Source organism: Eumetopias jubatus, unplaced genomic scaffold, assembly GCF_037043125.1.
Source record: "Eumetopias jubatus isolate StellerSeaLion01/CBP00866 unplaced genomic scaffold, mEumJub1_p1.0 scaffold_1, whole genome shotgun sequence".
In the NCBI taxonomy this organism is placed as follows: Eukaryota; Metazoa; Chordata; class Mammalia; order Carnivora; family Otariidae; genus Eumetopias; species Eumetopias jubatus.
This window is the reverse complement of record NW_028274807.1, coordinates 191,627,622-191,642,786: the sequence shown is the minus strand read 5'-3', so window position 1 is coordinate 191,642,786 and position 15,165 is coordinate 191,627,622. Positions and strand designations below refer to the sequence as shown.

At 41.6% G+C, this 15,165-nt stretch overlaps 1 protein-coding gene across 4 annotated transcripts in view; it reads right to left on the bottom strand.

Moving 5' to 3' along the window:
• The window catches only part of CFAP20DC (CFAP20 domain containing), a 266,263-nt gene that overhangs the window by 12,827 nt on the left and 238,271 nt on the right, over nucleotides 1-15,165 (bottom strand). For all 4 annotated transcript variants that reach the window (XM_088021961.1, XM_088021957.1, XM_028110418.1 and 1 more), the window contains one exon: nucleotides 5,781-5,875. In XM_088021961.1, the coding sequence (XP_087878087.1) occupies nucleotides 5,781-5,875 (95 nt within the window). The remainder of the gene's footprint in view (nucleotides 1-5,780; nucleotides 5,876-15,165) is intronic.

The window sequence follows — 15,165 nt, the reverse complement described above, 5'->3', positions numbered from 1 at the left end:
AGCTGCTCGGGTTTGATCTCAGGAGCTTTTGTTCCTTGCAAGCTCTCCGTACAGCCTTGGAGGACCAGGGCAAAAATGGTGGCCTCCCAATCTCCACCCGGAGGAGCTGAGAACTCGGGGCCCCGCTCCTCAGTGCGCCCCCAGAGAAAAGCAGTCACTCCCTTGTCCCCGGTCTCCGGCCGCACTCCGTGCTCACCCGGCCTGTGACCGAGCATTTGTATCTCTGGCACCCGACCCCGTGTGGAGTCTCCAAACCCAGCAGATCCCTGTGGTGCGCTCCTGCGCCGCTCCTCCCCGGGAAGGAAGGGGAGTCTCCCCGGCTCTGCCGCTTTTTGGGTCCCTGCTGGAGGAGCAGTGGCCTGACTGGGCCGCGGATCACAGTTTATGGCCACCCCGAGCTGAGAGCCCGCGCCTTGGCTCCGTCTCTGCAGCCGGCTTCCCCACTCTGATACCTGGGAGCTCTGGCGCACTCAGGCTCCCCTGGTCTTTCTGTGACCCCAAGGGTCCTGAGACCCCACTGTCCCACGAGGGTTCCACCCCCGCTTAGCCACTGGAGCGACGTCCCTCAGCAGAGCCGACTTCTAAAAGGTCCGATTTTGTGCTCCGCGGCTCTAGCACTTGCCAGAAGCGGCCGACAGAGGCCCCCTCCCCCGCCGTCTATCCTCCCGAATATCGCCTCGGATTCACTTCTCCGCACGTCCTACCTTCCAGTAAGTGGTCGCTTCTCTGTTCAGAGAGTTGTTGCTACTCTCCTCTTTGATCTCCTGTTGAGTTCGTAGGTGTTCAGAATGGTTTGATCCCTATTCAGCTGAATTCCTGAGACCAGACAAAATCTAGGTTTCCTACTCCTCCGCCATCTTGCTCCGCCCCCCCCCCATGCTAGCTTCTATTATTACTTTTACATTGCCAGTATTGTTTCTTTCTGGGAGAAGGTCTCTTGGCACCTTAAATAAATCTTGAAGATCCAAAGAAGATCCAAAGAGTAGACCAAATCATCCTTCTGTTTTCCATGAGCAGATGATTCACGCAATTACTCATTAAATATTTATGAAGCGTGTACTGTGTCCTAGGTGCCAAGTCAAGCACTTGGGGATACCATGGTTTTTCAGTGAAGCATAATGTCTGTAAGCTAACTAATAAAACAGATTTTAGAAGATTGCTTTTAGACTCAGAGTATCAGGTGAATGTCGAATAACTCTGGAAGGACTCCTCTGTTGGACCCCGAGCAGACGGCCAGATTCCCCTTTCTCTGGTTAGCTTCAAGGAACCATGAGGTTCTTCTAAATTCTTGACTAGTAATTTGGATATTACACCTTTAAAATCAGCATCTGTTGCCTATTTGTGTCTCGTGGGAGATTAACCAGTGTTCATAAAGGAATATCCTTTGTGGCTTTGCCATAAAAAAGGTACAAGAATGTTATTTTTATGAGGTTCTGGCAACTCTAAAAGCACTTCTGAATGTCTTTCTTACTCAAAATCTATGTAAACTTCAGGAGAGGTTTTGCAGTCCTGAGAGCTCCATTTTGGAGCTGGGAAGCATGAATAATTGAAGGGTCATATCTATAAAGGAACAAATGTCAAAAACAAATTGACAACTATTCTTCAAGCAAAGTCTGCTTTATTTTCAAAGGTCAGCTTGGTAGTTCTCTTGAGTAAGTTCTGAAATCATAACTTCCCATTTTCCCATTTCACATGCACTACAGGAAAACACATTTTTGCTAAGTGTTAAGGGCTCCCATGCCCCTGGTAACTGACATTCAGCGAGTGCGCTGTGGCCCGGGAGGAACTGCACACAGCTGCCCATCTCTCCCTCTAGCCAAGGAGCCCAGAGTGCAGTGCTGTTCCTGCCAGCTGCCCGGCTCTGCAGGAAGACAGGCTGTTTACTTTAAGGGGGCATTCATGCCCTTGCGGCATTCTGTCTGAGCAGAAACTGTGGCTGTGGCACAAACTCGTACTGAATAAGGCAGAGACTCAAAGGCCAAGTCTAAGGCATGTGTGAAAATGAATAGAGGGAGACCCTCATTTGAAATGGAGTTGGGAAGCCCCGAAGGGACTTCAAGCTTTCTGTGGCAGCCTACGCCATGCTCCTGGGCAGGAAGAAGTTCACTTTACTGCTCCCGCAGAAGGAAGGAAGATTTTCTCCCTGACAAGCAATTGCCTAGCCAATGAGAAACATTGCCACCTGGAACTCTTGCTTTAGACTTTTAGACTCTAATAGACTTTCCTTCAAAGCAGCTTTTCCCAACGCCCTCCTTTTTCTCTACAAAGTAACGCTCCTCTCCTTTGTTCTCCAGGCTTGCCTATGCTTTGCTGCAGCTTGCATGTCCCAAATTGCCATTCCTCTGCTATTCCTCAATAAAATCATTTTGCTGATAAAATAACCCACTCTTTTGTTATAGAGGTTAACACATGCACTTACTTTCGTATGGCCTGGGGCAAGTTTTCTAGAACTAGGCATTGGTCAGGCCATCTTTCCCTGCTGTGCAACTGCAGTTATGCCTCTAAATCTGCAGATGCATCTCGGCCTCTCCACCTCAGCTGGAGCTGTGGGGGTTCAGCACGTTACTTCCCGGCTCTAATGTGGGAAAGGTGGTGTCCATGTGGGAAAGGTGGGGAACAGCAGTGTCTATACCTCAGGAGGCTATCATGAGAAGTAAAGGGTACTTGCAGGTGTGGGTCACAGGAAGGTGAAATAAATATTAGCTATGATCATTTTTATCCTAGAAGTCTAAAGATGGGAGGCCCTCCTTCCCTGTGAACCAGCCTTCAAAACCACCTTCACAGGTTCTGCAGAAAGGCACTGATAGGGAGGAAGCCTGGGTCCTACTGCCAGCTGGGGCTCTGATTGGGCATTTGACGTTAAGCAAGGTCAAGTTGAGGGTGTTGGACTGCATCACTGTTCTTAGCTGGTTCATCAGAGCCCCAAGGCAGGGTTCTGAGACCCTAACTTCCCCTTTAGCCAGAGCAGTTCTGCTTTTATCTCTTTTATATGTTGGAATTTCATATGAAATTCATTTGAAAGAAAAGTTTTCACTGCTTATAAATATAGTTTAAGAGCCACTGCCCAAGGTGACTGATCACTGTTTTAGTTGCTAAAATGCGAGGGTCTAGGTTCAATACTCTCATTGTCAAGTTTTAGAAATATACCTAATATACTAAAATACTGGAACGGGGGAAAACTGAAAGTAAGACTTCAATGAATTACTCATTTTTTTTCAAAGATGGTATAAAAAAATGGCCTTTTGAAGAACATTTCTCTCCCCCTTTTTCCCCTTTCTCCCTTCCTGTCTTCCCTCTAACAAAAATTTAGAGAGTAGCTAATAATCTTTAGAAATTGCATGGGGTACTTGGGATCCAGGAGTGAGCACACTGATAAAGTTTCTGCTTTTAAAAACTCACAGGCTACGTAGGAAAGAAGACATTAAACAACAAATCACGAATGACAAACTGTGAAAAGGGCACGAAAAAAATGTACAAGGCGAAGGGAGATGGACCTACTTAGATAAGCTTGTCTAGAAAGGCCTTTGAGAAGGTAGGTGACAAGCAAATACCCAGGCCTGGCAGCTCAGCAATCCAGGAATCCTGTCTCTCAGTCAGGCCCTCGCTCCCTCAGATTTGGTCAGCACAGCAACTTTGCCCCCAAGCCCCTCACTCCCATGGAGAAAATGCTGCCACTTGTCATTCCTGACAAGCATGGGTGGGCAGGGGAGGCAGGTCCAGTGCTGAAACAGGGGACGAGAGGTCTGCTCTTCCCCCCCCCGCTTAAAGAACTTAAGTACTTAGCCCTTGAGATGTTTCAATTCGTTTTTTTTTTTTTTTCTGTAGATCAGGAACTCTCAAGAGAAAAATAAAATTTCAAATCCTGATTTTATATATATTATTTTTGGAGTAGGTAATTTAGGTACTTGGTTCAAAATCAAAAAAGTATAACAACAGTGGTTGGGCTCTGGGGCCGGGCTGTTTGGATTCCCATCCCAGCTCTGCTGAGGACTGGTGGTGTGACCCTGGGCAAGGCATTCAAGAACTTCGTACCTCAGTTTTCTCAGCTGTAAAGAACAACAATTACACACGAACACAAACAGTACCTTCCTTGTGGTGTTGCCGTGACAGCTAATGTTAGAACTTAGCACGGTGTCCAGCATATCTCCCTAAATTCCTGGTATTGTGGGACAGAAGCCCAGGAAGAGGCCCAGACTGCCCGCAACCACGTCTCCCTCTTGCTTTTGGTGATATAAACTGGATACTTGAACCCATCATTTTTCCTTGACCAACAATTTATAAGAACACTACCTTGGCATATTGATATGTTATCTAAAACTAAGCCAATGACATGTAAAGAGTCACCAAATAGGAAACACTAATTTTTGATAATATTAATTAGCTACAAACCACTCGAGCAGATCAGAAAAGGGGAAAGGGACGGCTGATAGAAACCGAGGCTGACAGGCAGGAAGGGCGCCAGATCTGGTTAATATCGGCCAGAACATTTCTACAATCTTCTGAATTTAATTTGTTAATTTGCCCTCGATGGAAGTTCTGTTTACCTTCAACATAACTGAGCTCCTGCTGTCAAAACCTCACTTGGCAATGGTGACTTGAAGCCATCCTTTTTCAGCTAATTCTCACTAATATATATCTTGGGTGCCTTTGCTCAAGGACCACGCTCTCTATTCCTGTGGTTTATTTAAGACACTTAACATAACATATTATTTGTTCTCTCACAGCAAGGTCTCCTCCTGACAGCCAAGATTCTATTTTTCTGTCCTAAGTAATTATAAATGTACACCTCTAAAAAGATTCCCAATTTGAGGGGCATAATCTATTTCAGACAGTAAATCACGGAGACATCTCCATCCCTTGGGCAGCAAAAATGTACAACTCAGATGTATGAGCTTTCACTCTGAATTTTCCATACCTGAAGAAAAATGGGATGCTCCACTTTCTCTCTGGGGCAGTTGGGGGGGGGGAACCTGGCACCTTTGTTGGAGCAATTTATATTGGCTTCAGTTCCTATATTATTATTATTTTTTACCTTCAGATAGCATGCTTCCTTCTTCAGAATCCCAACTCAAAAAGCCGTCTCAGGGAGTCTCACTCTGAGGTTATTTGTCACTCCAGTTATGCACTTTAGACTCTCCTCTGCCTTCCCATCCCAATCCCTCCGTTTCTACCAAAGGCTTCTTTTCCCTTCCTCCTCTATGCACTCCTGACAGTCACGTTCCCTGCTCATAACCAAAACCTGATGGTTCATTTCTATGACTCTCGCCAACAAAGGGAGGCAGGCAGATTTTCATTCCCGCTTCCTTCCCATTCCTCCATCACTAACACTACTTGCTGTAACTCTGTACCAGCCTTATCTTTAAAGACAAGTATCCTTGTATGAATGAAAACATGTATCCAGTGATCTAGGAGCATCAGGTCTGCTTTATAATAATATGAACAGCTAGTAAGTGCTTTGTGCACAGTATACCTTATTGAATCTTCATGAAAAACTTTCAGGTGGACACTATCTATTATCAGTCTTACTTTACAAATGCGGTAACCAAAAGTCCTAAAGGCCACACAGCAGGAATTGGTAGAGCCGGAATCCAGATGAAGATCAGTTTGATACCAAAGGACTTATCATCCTATAAAATGAGGCACAGGGTATCTCATTTTGGGGGTGTGAGCCTAAATGATTAGCATTTAATAAAAACAGTGGCATCTCAAAGTGACTGATTTTCTCTATTTGTAGTTAATGATTTTTATTTTTTTATGCATAACATTTTCCATAGTCCCACCTTGAGCACTCAAGCTTCCAGAAGAATCCAGATGCTGGTCTGTTGGCTGTTGACTGGGAGGAACAATCGGTGGGCTCAACATATTTAACCAGTCCCTAAAAAGACAAGAAGAAAGTAAATAAACAACAGGTCTGCAATTTCATATATAAATTTTACCTTTCCCTTGCATTTTTCATTTCCTGGGGCTTCCACAAAGAAACATTTTTTCCCCCTCCTTCATATTTCAGAAGGACAGAATGTGCAGAAGTTAATATTCAGTTCTATAAATGGATTAATATAATGTCAATCACTGAACTAATACATCAACTAGATTAAAGATGACTATTCCTCTTGAAAGTTTCTTATTGTGGCTCTTAAAGTGTACACAGCACCTCTCCTATAAGAAAATTATTTCAGTAACTCAGAAGAAGTGCAGCAGAGACAAAGCTTCTTATGATCTTTGGGTAAGGAAGCATAGCAAAGTTGCATGTCACCTCCATGACAACATTACAGATATGATCCAAAACAGAAGCTGGTCTTGGAGTGGTCAGGGACCAGCCACAATGGCAGGGTCAGCAGGCACTCACTCAGATCTTTAGAGCATCGGAGGGCAAAAGAAGGTAGAGTGAGGGGAGCAGGGCCCCTGAGTGACCCATTCCTTCAGTTCTCCTATTAAGAACGGGGGCAAAACTACTCCTACGTTCCCTGTTCTCTGCCTCCAACTGCCAAGCTCATTTTCCAAGTTCTTTACTCTCTTCCTCCTCCATTCTTTTCTGGTCTTCCCAGTCCCTCTAGGAGGTGCCTGCATGGATGTGATGCAAGAGGGTGACATCCAGAGGGCATGAGTCACTGTATGTGCTACTTCAAGCCTTTCTTGTCTCTCAACTTGTGAGCTTCTTCAGGGGAAGGGAGCAGGAAGGGAGAGTGAAGGCTCTTCTAACGTGAACTCTCTTTCTTGCATTGATATTAGCATCTGTTCGTTTACCTTATTATTCTCAACAGGGGCACGTTCTCATGACTAAACAACTTCTTTCTAAATTTCTGTATTTCTGTCTTTATCTACAGTGGGAGCCAGTCCCAGCAGGAAGTAAGAGCACTGGTTTGCCCTGTCAGTCCTGGCGCCATGTTTCCCCATGCAAAAGCTTGGCCACACTGCTTACATCATAAGCCTCTTCAATAAAGAGGAGATAATGACAGTACCTCAGAGTTTTGTTGTTGGGACTAAATGACACACACACACACACACACACACACACACACACACACACAAAGGGTGAAAAACATTTGGCATGGATCTGGGTACAGAGTAGCATTCAATAGATTTCAGCTATGACTACCATCGTCTTCATTATTGGTGAAAATCATAGTGTCTCTTTCCCTACAGTGATAAACCAAGACCACAGGAATTGGATTTTGTTGGAATTAAACCAGTCAAGGAGGGAAGAATGGTTACAAGTCTCTATAGCAGAGGTTTTCCATGAAAGTTGTTCACTCTTCCTGCAAAAAAAAAAGTATCTCAATGTAAAAATTACCTAATTCTTATTTGTGATATTTTAAGACACTTTCAGTTACTCCTCACCTTAGCTATCACTATGGCTAGTGAAATAAGCAAGGTGAATGTGCTGTATAATTGAATTTCATAACAACACATTAAGGACATCAGAAAGGAATTGTCGCAGACTTCCAAGCTAATGGGGCATTTTCTTTTTTTTTTTTTTTAAAGATTTTATTTATTTATTTGAGAGAGAGAGAATGAGAGAGAGAGAGAGCACGAGAGGGAAGAGGGTCAGAGGGAGAAGCAGACTCCCTGCTGAGCAGGGAGCCCGATGCGGGACTCGATCCCGGGACTCCAGGATCATGACCTGAGCCGAAGGCAGTCGCTTAACCAACTGAGCCACCCAGGCGCCCCTAATGGGGCATTTTCTGATAAGCACCTTTCATTTAGTCCATTTCATTACTGTAGACCCAAATCCCCACATTATAGAAAATTACAAGGTCACATACAAATTACCAGCCCTGGCGACCTCATTACTCTGCAAGAGTGCTGAAGAGCAATGAGGAACACCAGCAACAGAAATAATAATGTTATCATATGATGACATCCTCTGTGACAAATCAGAAACTCTAAACACCGGCAGGAGGAGCTCCTACTCACGGTCCATGGACATGGGGGTTGTGTGACTGTCATAAAAGGTAAGATATTCACTTCTTAGGCCAATGACTTGATTGATTAATGTTTTTCCTTCTCTGTAGTAGCTATGAAAAGTGCAGAGTTCTTCCTTTTGTGATTTTTTTGGTTGTTTAAAATAATTTCAGATTTATAGCTTTTCTGTAAGAAAAGTACAAAGAGTACTTCTTCTTTGCAAGAAGAGTACAAAGAACTCCTACATATCCTTCATCCAGACTCCCCAACTTAAACACTTTATCACATTTGCTATCTATCATCTATCTATCTATCTATCATCTATCTAGCTATCATCATTTCTCTAAATGGGATTGGCAAACTATGGCCTGTGGGCAAAGTCTGGCTCAATGCCTGTGTTTGCACAGCCTGCAAATCGAGAATGATTTTTACATTTTTAAAGGTGGGTGAAAAAATTAAAATAATAATGTTTCATGACATATGATAATTATATAAAATTCAAATGTCAGTGTCTGTAAATAAATTTTATGGAATAAAGTCATTTTCACTCGTTATGTATTGTCTATGGCTGTTTTTGTGCTACAATGACAGAATTCAGTATTTGTTATTTGGCCCTTTACAGAAAAATGTTTGATGATCCCTGGTTTAAAACTGTGGGCTCATTTCTTCAATACTAATACAATACCATAGATTCATTCTCATCTCTCCTCTTTCCATATTTGTAACTCCTTTTGACAGTAAGGAACCTGGCTCCCATTATCCTTAATAAATTTACTTATTTTCTGAACTATAGAACGTGTCAAAAGTAGTTTCAGAACTGTTAAGCAAACAAAACCAAACCAAACAACCAATAGAAAACCCCAAACCTACTCTCTAGAGTTCTGTTCATGATTCTTTTTATTCCTTTGTTAAAAGAGTATAAAACAGTAAAATAGTATGGTCTAAATTTACTCGGGTTAGTTCCTCTCCTTCCTCTTCAGTGTGGTTGTATTATTTGTTTAAAATGTAGTTGGAGTCATCCACTTCTGTTTTTTTCTCCATTAACTATTGATTTTTATTATTTTTGTTGTTGAGTATGTAAAATGTTAACAGTTCAAAAGTCAAAAAACACAAAGAGTCATATTCAGGTAAGAGTCACATTTCCCTCATGTCTCCCAGTCTGTTTCCAGCCCCTTATCACTTCCATGCCATCCCTACCAGCCCCTCTGTAGGAAATCAATTTCATTCTGGTATCTCCTATGTTTCTTTTCACAAAAAGTAAGCAGATACGTGTCTAATGCAAAAGGTAGCATATTATAATGACTCTTGCACTTTCATCTTTCAACTTAAAATATAACCTGGAAACCATTCACCCCCCCAGTTCATAGAGAGCATTTCATTCCTTTTTTTTTTTTTTTTTGAGAGCATTTCATTCTTTTTCATGGCTACATAGTACTCCATGTGTGGCTATGCTATCATGTATTTCCCCACTCTCTCATGTTTGAGCGTGTTTTCAATATTTTGCAATTACTGCAATTAATGCTGCAGTGAATAACTTTGAGCTACTGATTTTTGTATACTTGGAGATATATCTTTAAGGTAAATTCCTAGAAGTGGAATTTCTGGGACAAAAGGTAAATAGACACTTGGTTTTAGATACTGACAAATTCCCTCAAGGGCGGTGCCATCTGCATTCCCACCAGCCATGCGGGTCAGTGCTGGTTTCTCTACAGCCATGTCATAAGAGTATGTTGTCAAGTTTTTAATGCTTTCCAATCTGAGAGATAAAAGCTGGTATCTTAAAGTAGTTCTGATTTGCATTTGTTCTCAACATGAGCATTATGAATGGAGTCGACTGTCTTTTCATGTGCATAAGGCCATTATGTAATATGTAGATATATGCATATATGCATTTTATATCTCTATTTTTTGTGTGTATTCATGTCTTTGCCCCTTCTTCTATCAGGTTTTTTGTCTTTTCCCTTCCCCTTGTCATGTGTCTTTGCTTACACTGTTTTTTTTTTTTTTGCCATGCAAAAGTTTAAAAAAATGTTTTCTGTAATCAAACATATTACTCTTTTCTTTTATTGCCTCTGTACTTGAGTTATAGTACATGGTGTGAGTTTATTCTGGTGTAAGGTGAATCTAATTTTATCTTTTAAAAATGACTACACAGTTCTCTTGACAAGTGATATTATTTTAACTTAAGACTCAGAAGATTTTATACAATTAAGAAATTTTGATCAAAGCAATGTGTTTGTTTGGCTTTTACTAAGTATGCATTTATAAAGTGTATTTTGAAAAAAAAAGGGTTCTTGGTTAACTATAAAATATGGAAAATATTGGGCTAAACACAGTCAACCAGGACTTTTTCTTGCAGGACTTTTGAGACTTTTAGCACACTGTGAATCTCCCAAGAGGAGGACAGCCCCCATGCATGCATCTAGAACTGTCACATTTTTGGGGATCATAAGTCCATAGACCACACCTTGAGAAATGCTGCTTCAGGTTATACTACTTTCCCATCCTGGTGGCATTGTTTTTGTTTGATTTATTTTTATTTTACTTTGTATATGTTTAACAATTTCATTTTCTCCAGAGCATTTTTTGGTGACTTGTTGATAAGCACAGGTGCATAGTCTAGCACCTGTATCTTATATGCTTACATTTTCATATGTGATATTTAATACTAATTGACTTGACCCTTGATCAACTTCTTTAAACTCCATGCCTTCCTAACTCAGGAAGCAGTAAACATCTAAGGAAGTGGGAGTTTAGCTGAGGCACACTCACAGCATGTGAGCCCCGGCTAGAGTTCTGAACGTCTCCCTGGTCTGCTCTTACCTCAGCTGCTATGCTCTGGAATCTGTTCTTGCTCTTTGTTCAACCATTTTCATACTTGTCTTATCTTTTGCACTTGGCACTCTGGTTGCTTTCCTCAGCTCTGATTATAACCCTTTTCTCCCGAGGACTGACTCTATCTACCTGTTATGAAAGCCTCTAACTCCTTTGGTGGATGAACAACACCCTTTTCAGTCAGGCCTGCTCTCTGAGTACGTTCAGGTACTGTTGTGTCCTCTCCTTTCCTCTTGTGGACTCAGGCAGGCCTCCCATCCCTGCCTCTCCTCTTGAAACTAGAGAAAGGACCTCCAGGCACACCTATGCATGCTGAGTACTGTCACCAGAAGATGTGTTTTATTTAAGAGTCAAGGCAATGAATTCACATTAAATAACACATATAAAAATATAGAGCAAATGAAGAATAAATACCATCTTGTGAATTTTCACAATGGCCAGATCTATCTAATATTAAAATCTTGGCCAAAATAAGGATACGTCTTGTTTTCCTCCCACTTGCATGCTAGGTTTTTTGAAGCGAGGCACTGAGCATTAACTGAATCAGATATTTTTACAACCGAGGAGGATGTCCTCAGTGAAGATAGACTATGGTTTCAGCTCCTTCATTTAAAAGCACAATTTTGTTTACAAGAAGAATTTTACACACATTTATTTAATTAATGTGTTTCCTCTCAGTACATTATGTGTGTACATACATATAAACCTATACACAAATACATGACATGAGGCCAACAGTTAGCTTAATCATCTCTCTACATATTCAGTAACCATTTACTGAACTCCTGTGTGTCAGGTCCTGGGGAATCAGAGAGCTCACAGTCTGATGGAAGCAGCATTCTAGGCAGCAGAAAATGAATTAAAACATGGTTTGTACACAAAGGCTGCTGTGGGTCGATCAGATCACCTGCTTGTTCCCTTCAGAGACCTCCCTTGTAATGAAATTATCTACAATCTTGTATATACTGAAGTATTTATTTGGGGGGGATAATTATTTGAGAAATCAAAAAAAGATCTAAGAAATCTAAAGAAATTACTCATCTAGTTCTCATTTATAGCCCTGAGCTACCTGCTATCCTAAAGCTCCAGGTTAGATGAGCCAGCCAGTCAAATCTGGATATATGAGATCTTATATTCGGAATTTAGCAATACGCAGCAATTTCTATCCAATACTTAATGATACTTAGCATTTGGTGCTGGTGTGCATTTCTTATTCACTGAGAGAAATGTGGGTTTTACAAGTCTTGTATAACCAGAGACAGAATAGGGAGAGGTCTGGGAAACATCTTACTCTGAGGGGATTTCATGGATTCGTCTTAAAAGCTGATGAATACTGTTTTCCCAGAGAAACATACATAAATACTAAGTTTTACTTCCAAGTTCAGGAGGTCTGAGATCACCCGAAGCGCACTCATGGACTTTTGGACTCCCAAATTAGGTACAGGTACACCTTGGAATACCGTGGAGGTGCTGTTTTAAGCAGTGTAAATTCCATGGTTGGCAAAGGTTTTTCGTAAAGAGCCAGACAGAAAATACACTGGACTTTACAAGCCATGAGGTCTCTATTGCAACCATTCAACTCTGCTGTTGTAGTGTGAAAGCACACATAAACAATAGGTAAACGTATGAGCATGGCTGTATTCCAATAAAATCTTACCAAAAATTCTCGCAATGAACAGGATTTGGCCCACAGGCTGTAGCTGAACGACCTCCATCTTAGAGGAAGGAATTGTGAAGTGAAACATTCTGAGGGCTTTTATGAAAATTCCTGTCAATTTTCCTCCTAAATGTGTTTTGAATCCACCTTTCTCACCAACTCTACTTCTACCACCAAAGCCCAACGATTATCTTGCCTCATGTTATCTGTAGCAAAAACTCTTAATGGATCCCCTCATCACCATTCATTCTGGCTTCACTTCTCTGCTGTCCACACTGTAGCCAAAATTCCAATCTGATTATGTCAACCTCTTGTTTAAAACCCTTCACTATCATTGGGAAGATACTGTACTTGAGAGTAAAACCAGAATCTTTATGCAGGCCTTTGAGGATTTGCATAAACTAATCTCTGTGTATTTTTCCAACCTTGTCTTGCATTATTCTCCCTCTCACTAAGTTCCAGACATGCTGGTCTTCTCTCAATTTCTGGAATATGCCATGCTTCCAACTATTATGGGGCCTTTGCCCAGGCTGTGCCCCCTTGTGTAGAGTACATTCTCCTCCCCTGTTTCTACCCTTTCTTGGCTTGGTAACTAATCCCCACTGTGATGGTGTTTGGAAGCGAGGCTTTGGGAAGTGCTTACGTCATGAGGGCAGAGCCCTCATAAATGAGATTAGTGCCCTTATAAAAGTGAACCCAGAGAACTCCCTTGGCCTTTCTATCACCCGAGGACAGAGTGAGAATACGGCTGTCTATGAACCAGGAAGACAAACTGTGACCAGATTATAAACTCCATCAGGCAGGCAATCATGTCTGTTTTCTTCACCTTGGGCCTGATGCATAGTAGATGCTCAACAAATGTTTGTTGAATGATTACACTGGAATTAAAATTTTAAAAAATGTTGAATGAATGAATGAATAAATACTTGTAGGAAGGCAGGCCAGGGCTATAAGAGAAATACCTAGAGGTGAGAGTGAAAAGATTGAGAAATGGATGAATTCTTGAGAAAGATCTGGTAGAGAGAAGGTCAGGAGAACATGCTCTGAGAGTAGTGGGAGCAACAGCAGAGGCCAGGAAAGGCAGCTAGTTCAGAACAATATGGGAATTATTATTCCCAGATATTTCTTCTCCTCCCCTCCTAAAAGTGCTCAGGGGATGTTTACATTATGGTGGGATATGGAATAGGATTGCATTTCTTCCATAGCAAAAGCTGGGAAACACACTGCATAAAGAAACACTGTATTTTCGTTTCACATCAATCTATGTTATTTGGAGACATGCAACAAACACTCACACAAAAGGGAAATCATACTCTTTCTTCTTCTGGCCTCTACAAAATCATCTCTCCTGCCCATACCTTTGTCAGAAAATCCATAAAATGGAGAGGACCCAGCTCCCTCCAAGTGCTCAATGGTCCAACAAATCACAGAAATCATTAATTCCTCTTACTCTACCAAATATACTTTGTATGTTCTCTGTAGAGCTGAATATCTTTCCTGTTTGGCAGTGTTTTCCCTCAGGCTAAAAAAGAATATTAATGACATAGCATCTTGGGGCCATTTTACAGACACTGACTCATTAGATATGGCAGATAATTCAACTCAGGGGACACAAATCCAAGCATCAGCCATCAAATTCAACTACAACATGTGAACTGTAATAGCCCATTTCCTTAAGACAGCATGGAGAGAGGCTGGCCCCTTCCTTGTCTTCTCTGCACTGTTACCAGCATTGCTGCTTTATGATTTCACATTGAATAGATGTTTATTGAGCCACCGCACGGTCAGACTTCATGCCGGGCACTGAGGAATAAGACATGATTCTGCCCTTGAGGAATTCAGTCTCCTGGAGACAGACTGTTTGTTAGACCAACATCTAGAAGAAGGTGGAATAAGTATTTTTAGATAAAGTTAAGCCCAGGGAACCATTTACAGTTAGGGGAAGTTTTCAGACAGGGGTTTCAGCAAAAGTGATGAAAGGGTTGTTCCTGGAGGATGAGAACGAAGGAGCAAGACAGAGAAAAGATAGAAGGATATTCTAGAAAAAACAGCATGCACTACAGCAGAAAGGCCTGGAGAGGCAGGAGCACCCCTTGCAGTGTGAAATGATGGGCACTGGGCATATGTATGTGTTAGATGATGGGAGTGTTGTCAATTGCTAAAGAAGGCAGGGGTTTTAGGTGGCGAACTAAAAAGTTTTTACTTCATTCTGAAGGCCCTGAGGATCTTTTGAAGGATATTAAGTTAGAAGAATCTTGGATTTGCCTTTTAGAAAGTCGCAGTAGCAGTTGTGTGGAGAATGGACTGATGGGGAATAAAAAGGGGGCTAGAAAGATGAGTTAGGATTTCGTTGCTGTATAATTTAGGCAAGAACTAAAGGTATTATTTTGGAAATTTAGTATATGTGGGTATGAAAATACACTCTGTGAGGAACATAGAGCCTTCCCTTTGACAAAACTGATTTCCCATTTCCATTTCCCTTATTTCCAAAATAAGGTCCTACTGTACAGAAGTCTCCTAAGAAGACATCTTGTTTTTGTCATTCTATGAGAGTGAAGGCTCTAGAGATGGCAGTTTTCCTCAAGTATCTTACACTCTAATTAGGACTATTTTAGATTCTTTCTGTGTGTCCCATATATTATCTAAGTAAAATTCAAATAGTTATTGAAGGTCCATGTGTCCAATGCTGTGCTGGGTATATAAGGATACTGTATAAAAATAAGACATGGTCCTAGAAAAGTAGGCAAAGATATGAATGGGCAGGTAAGAAG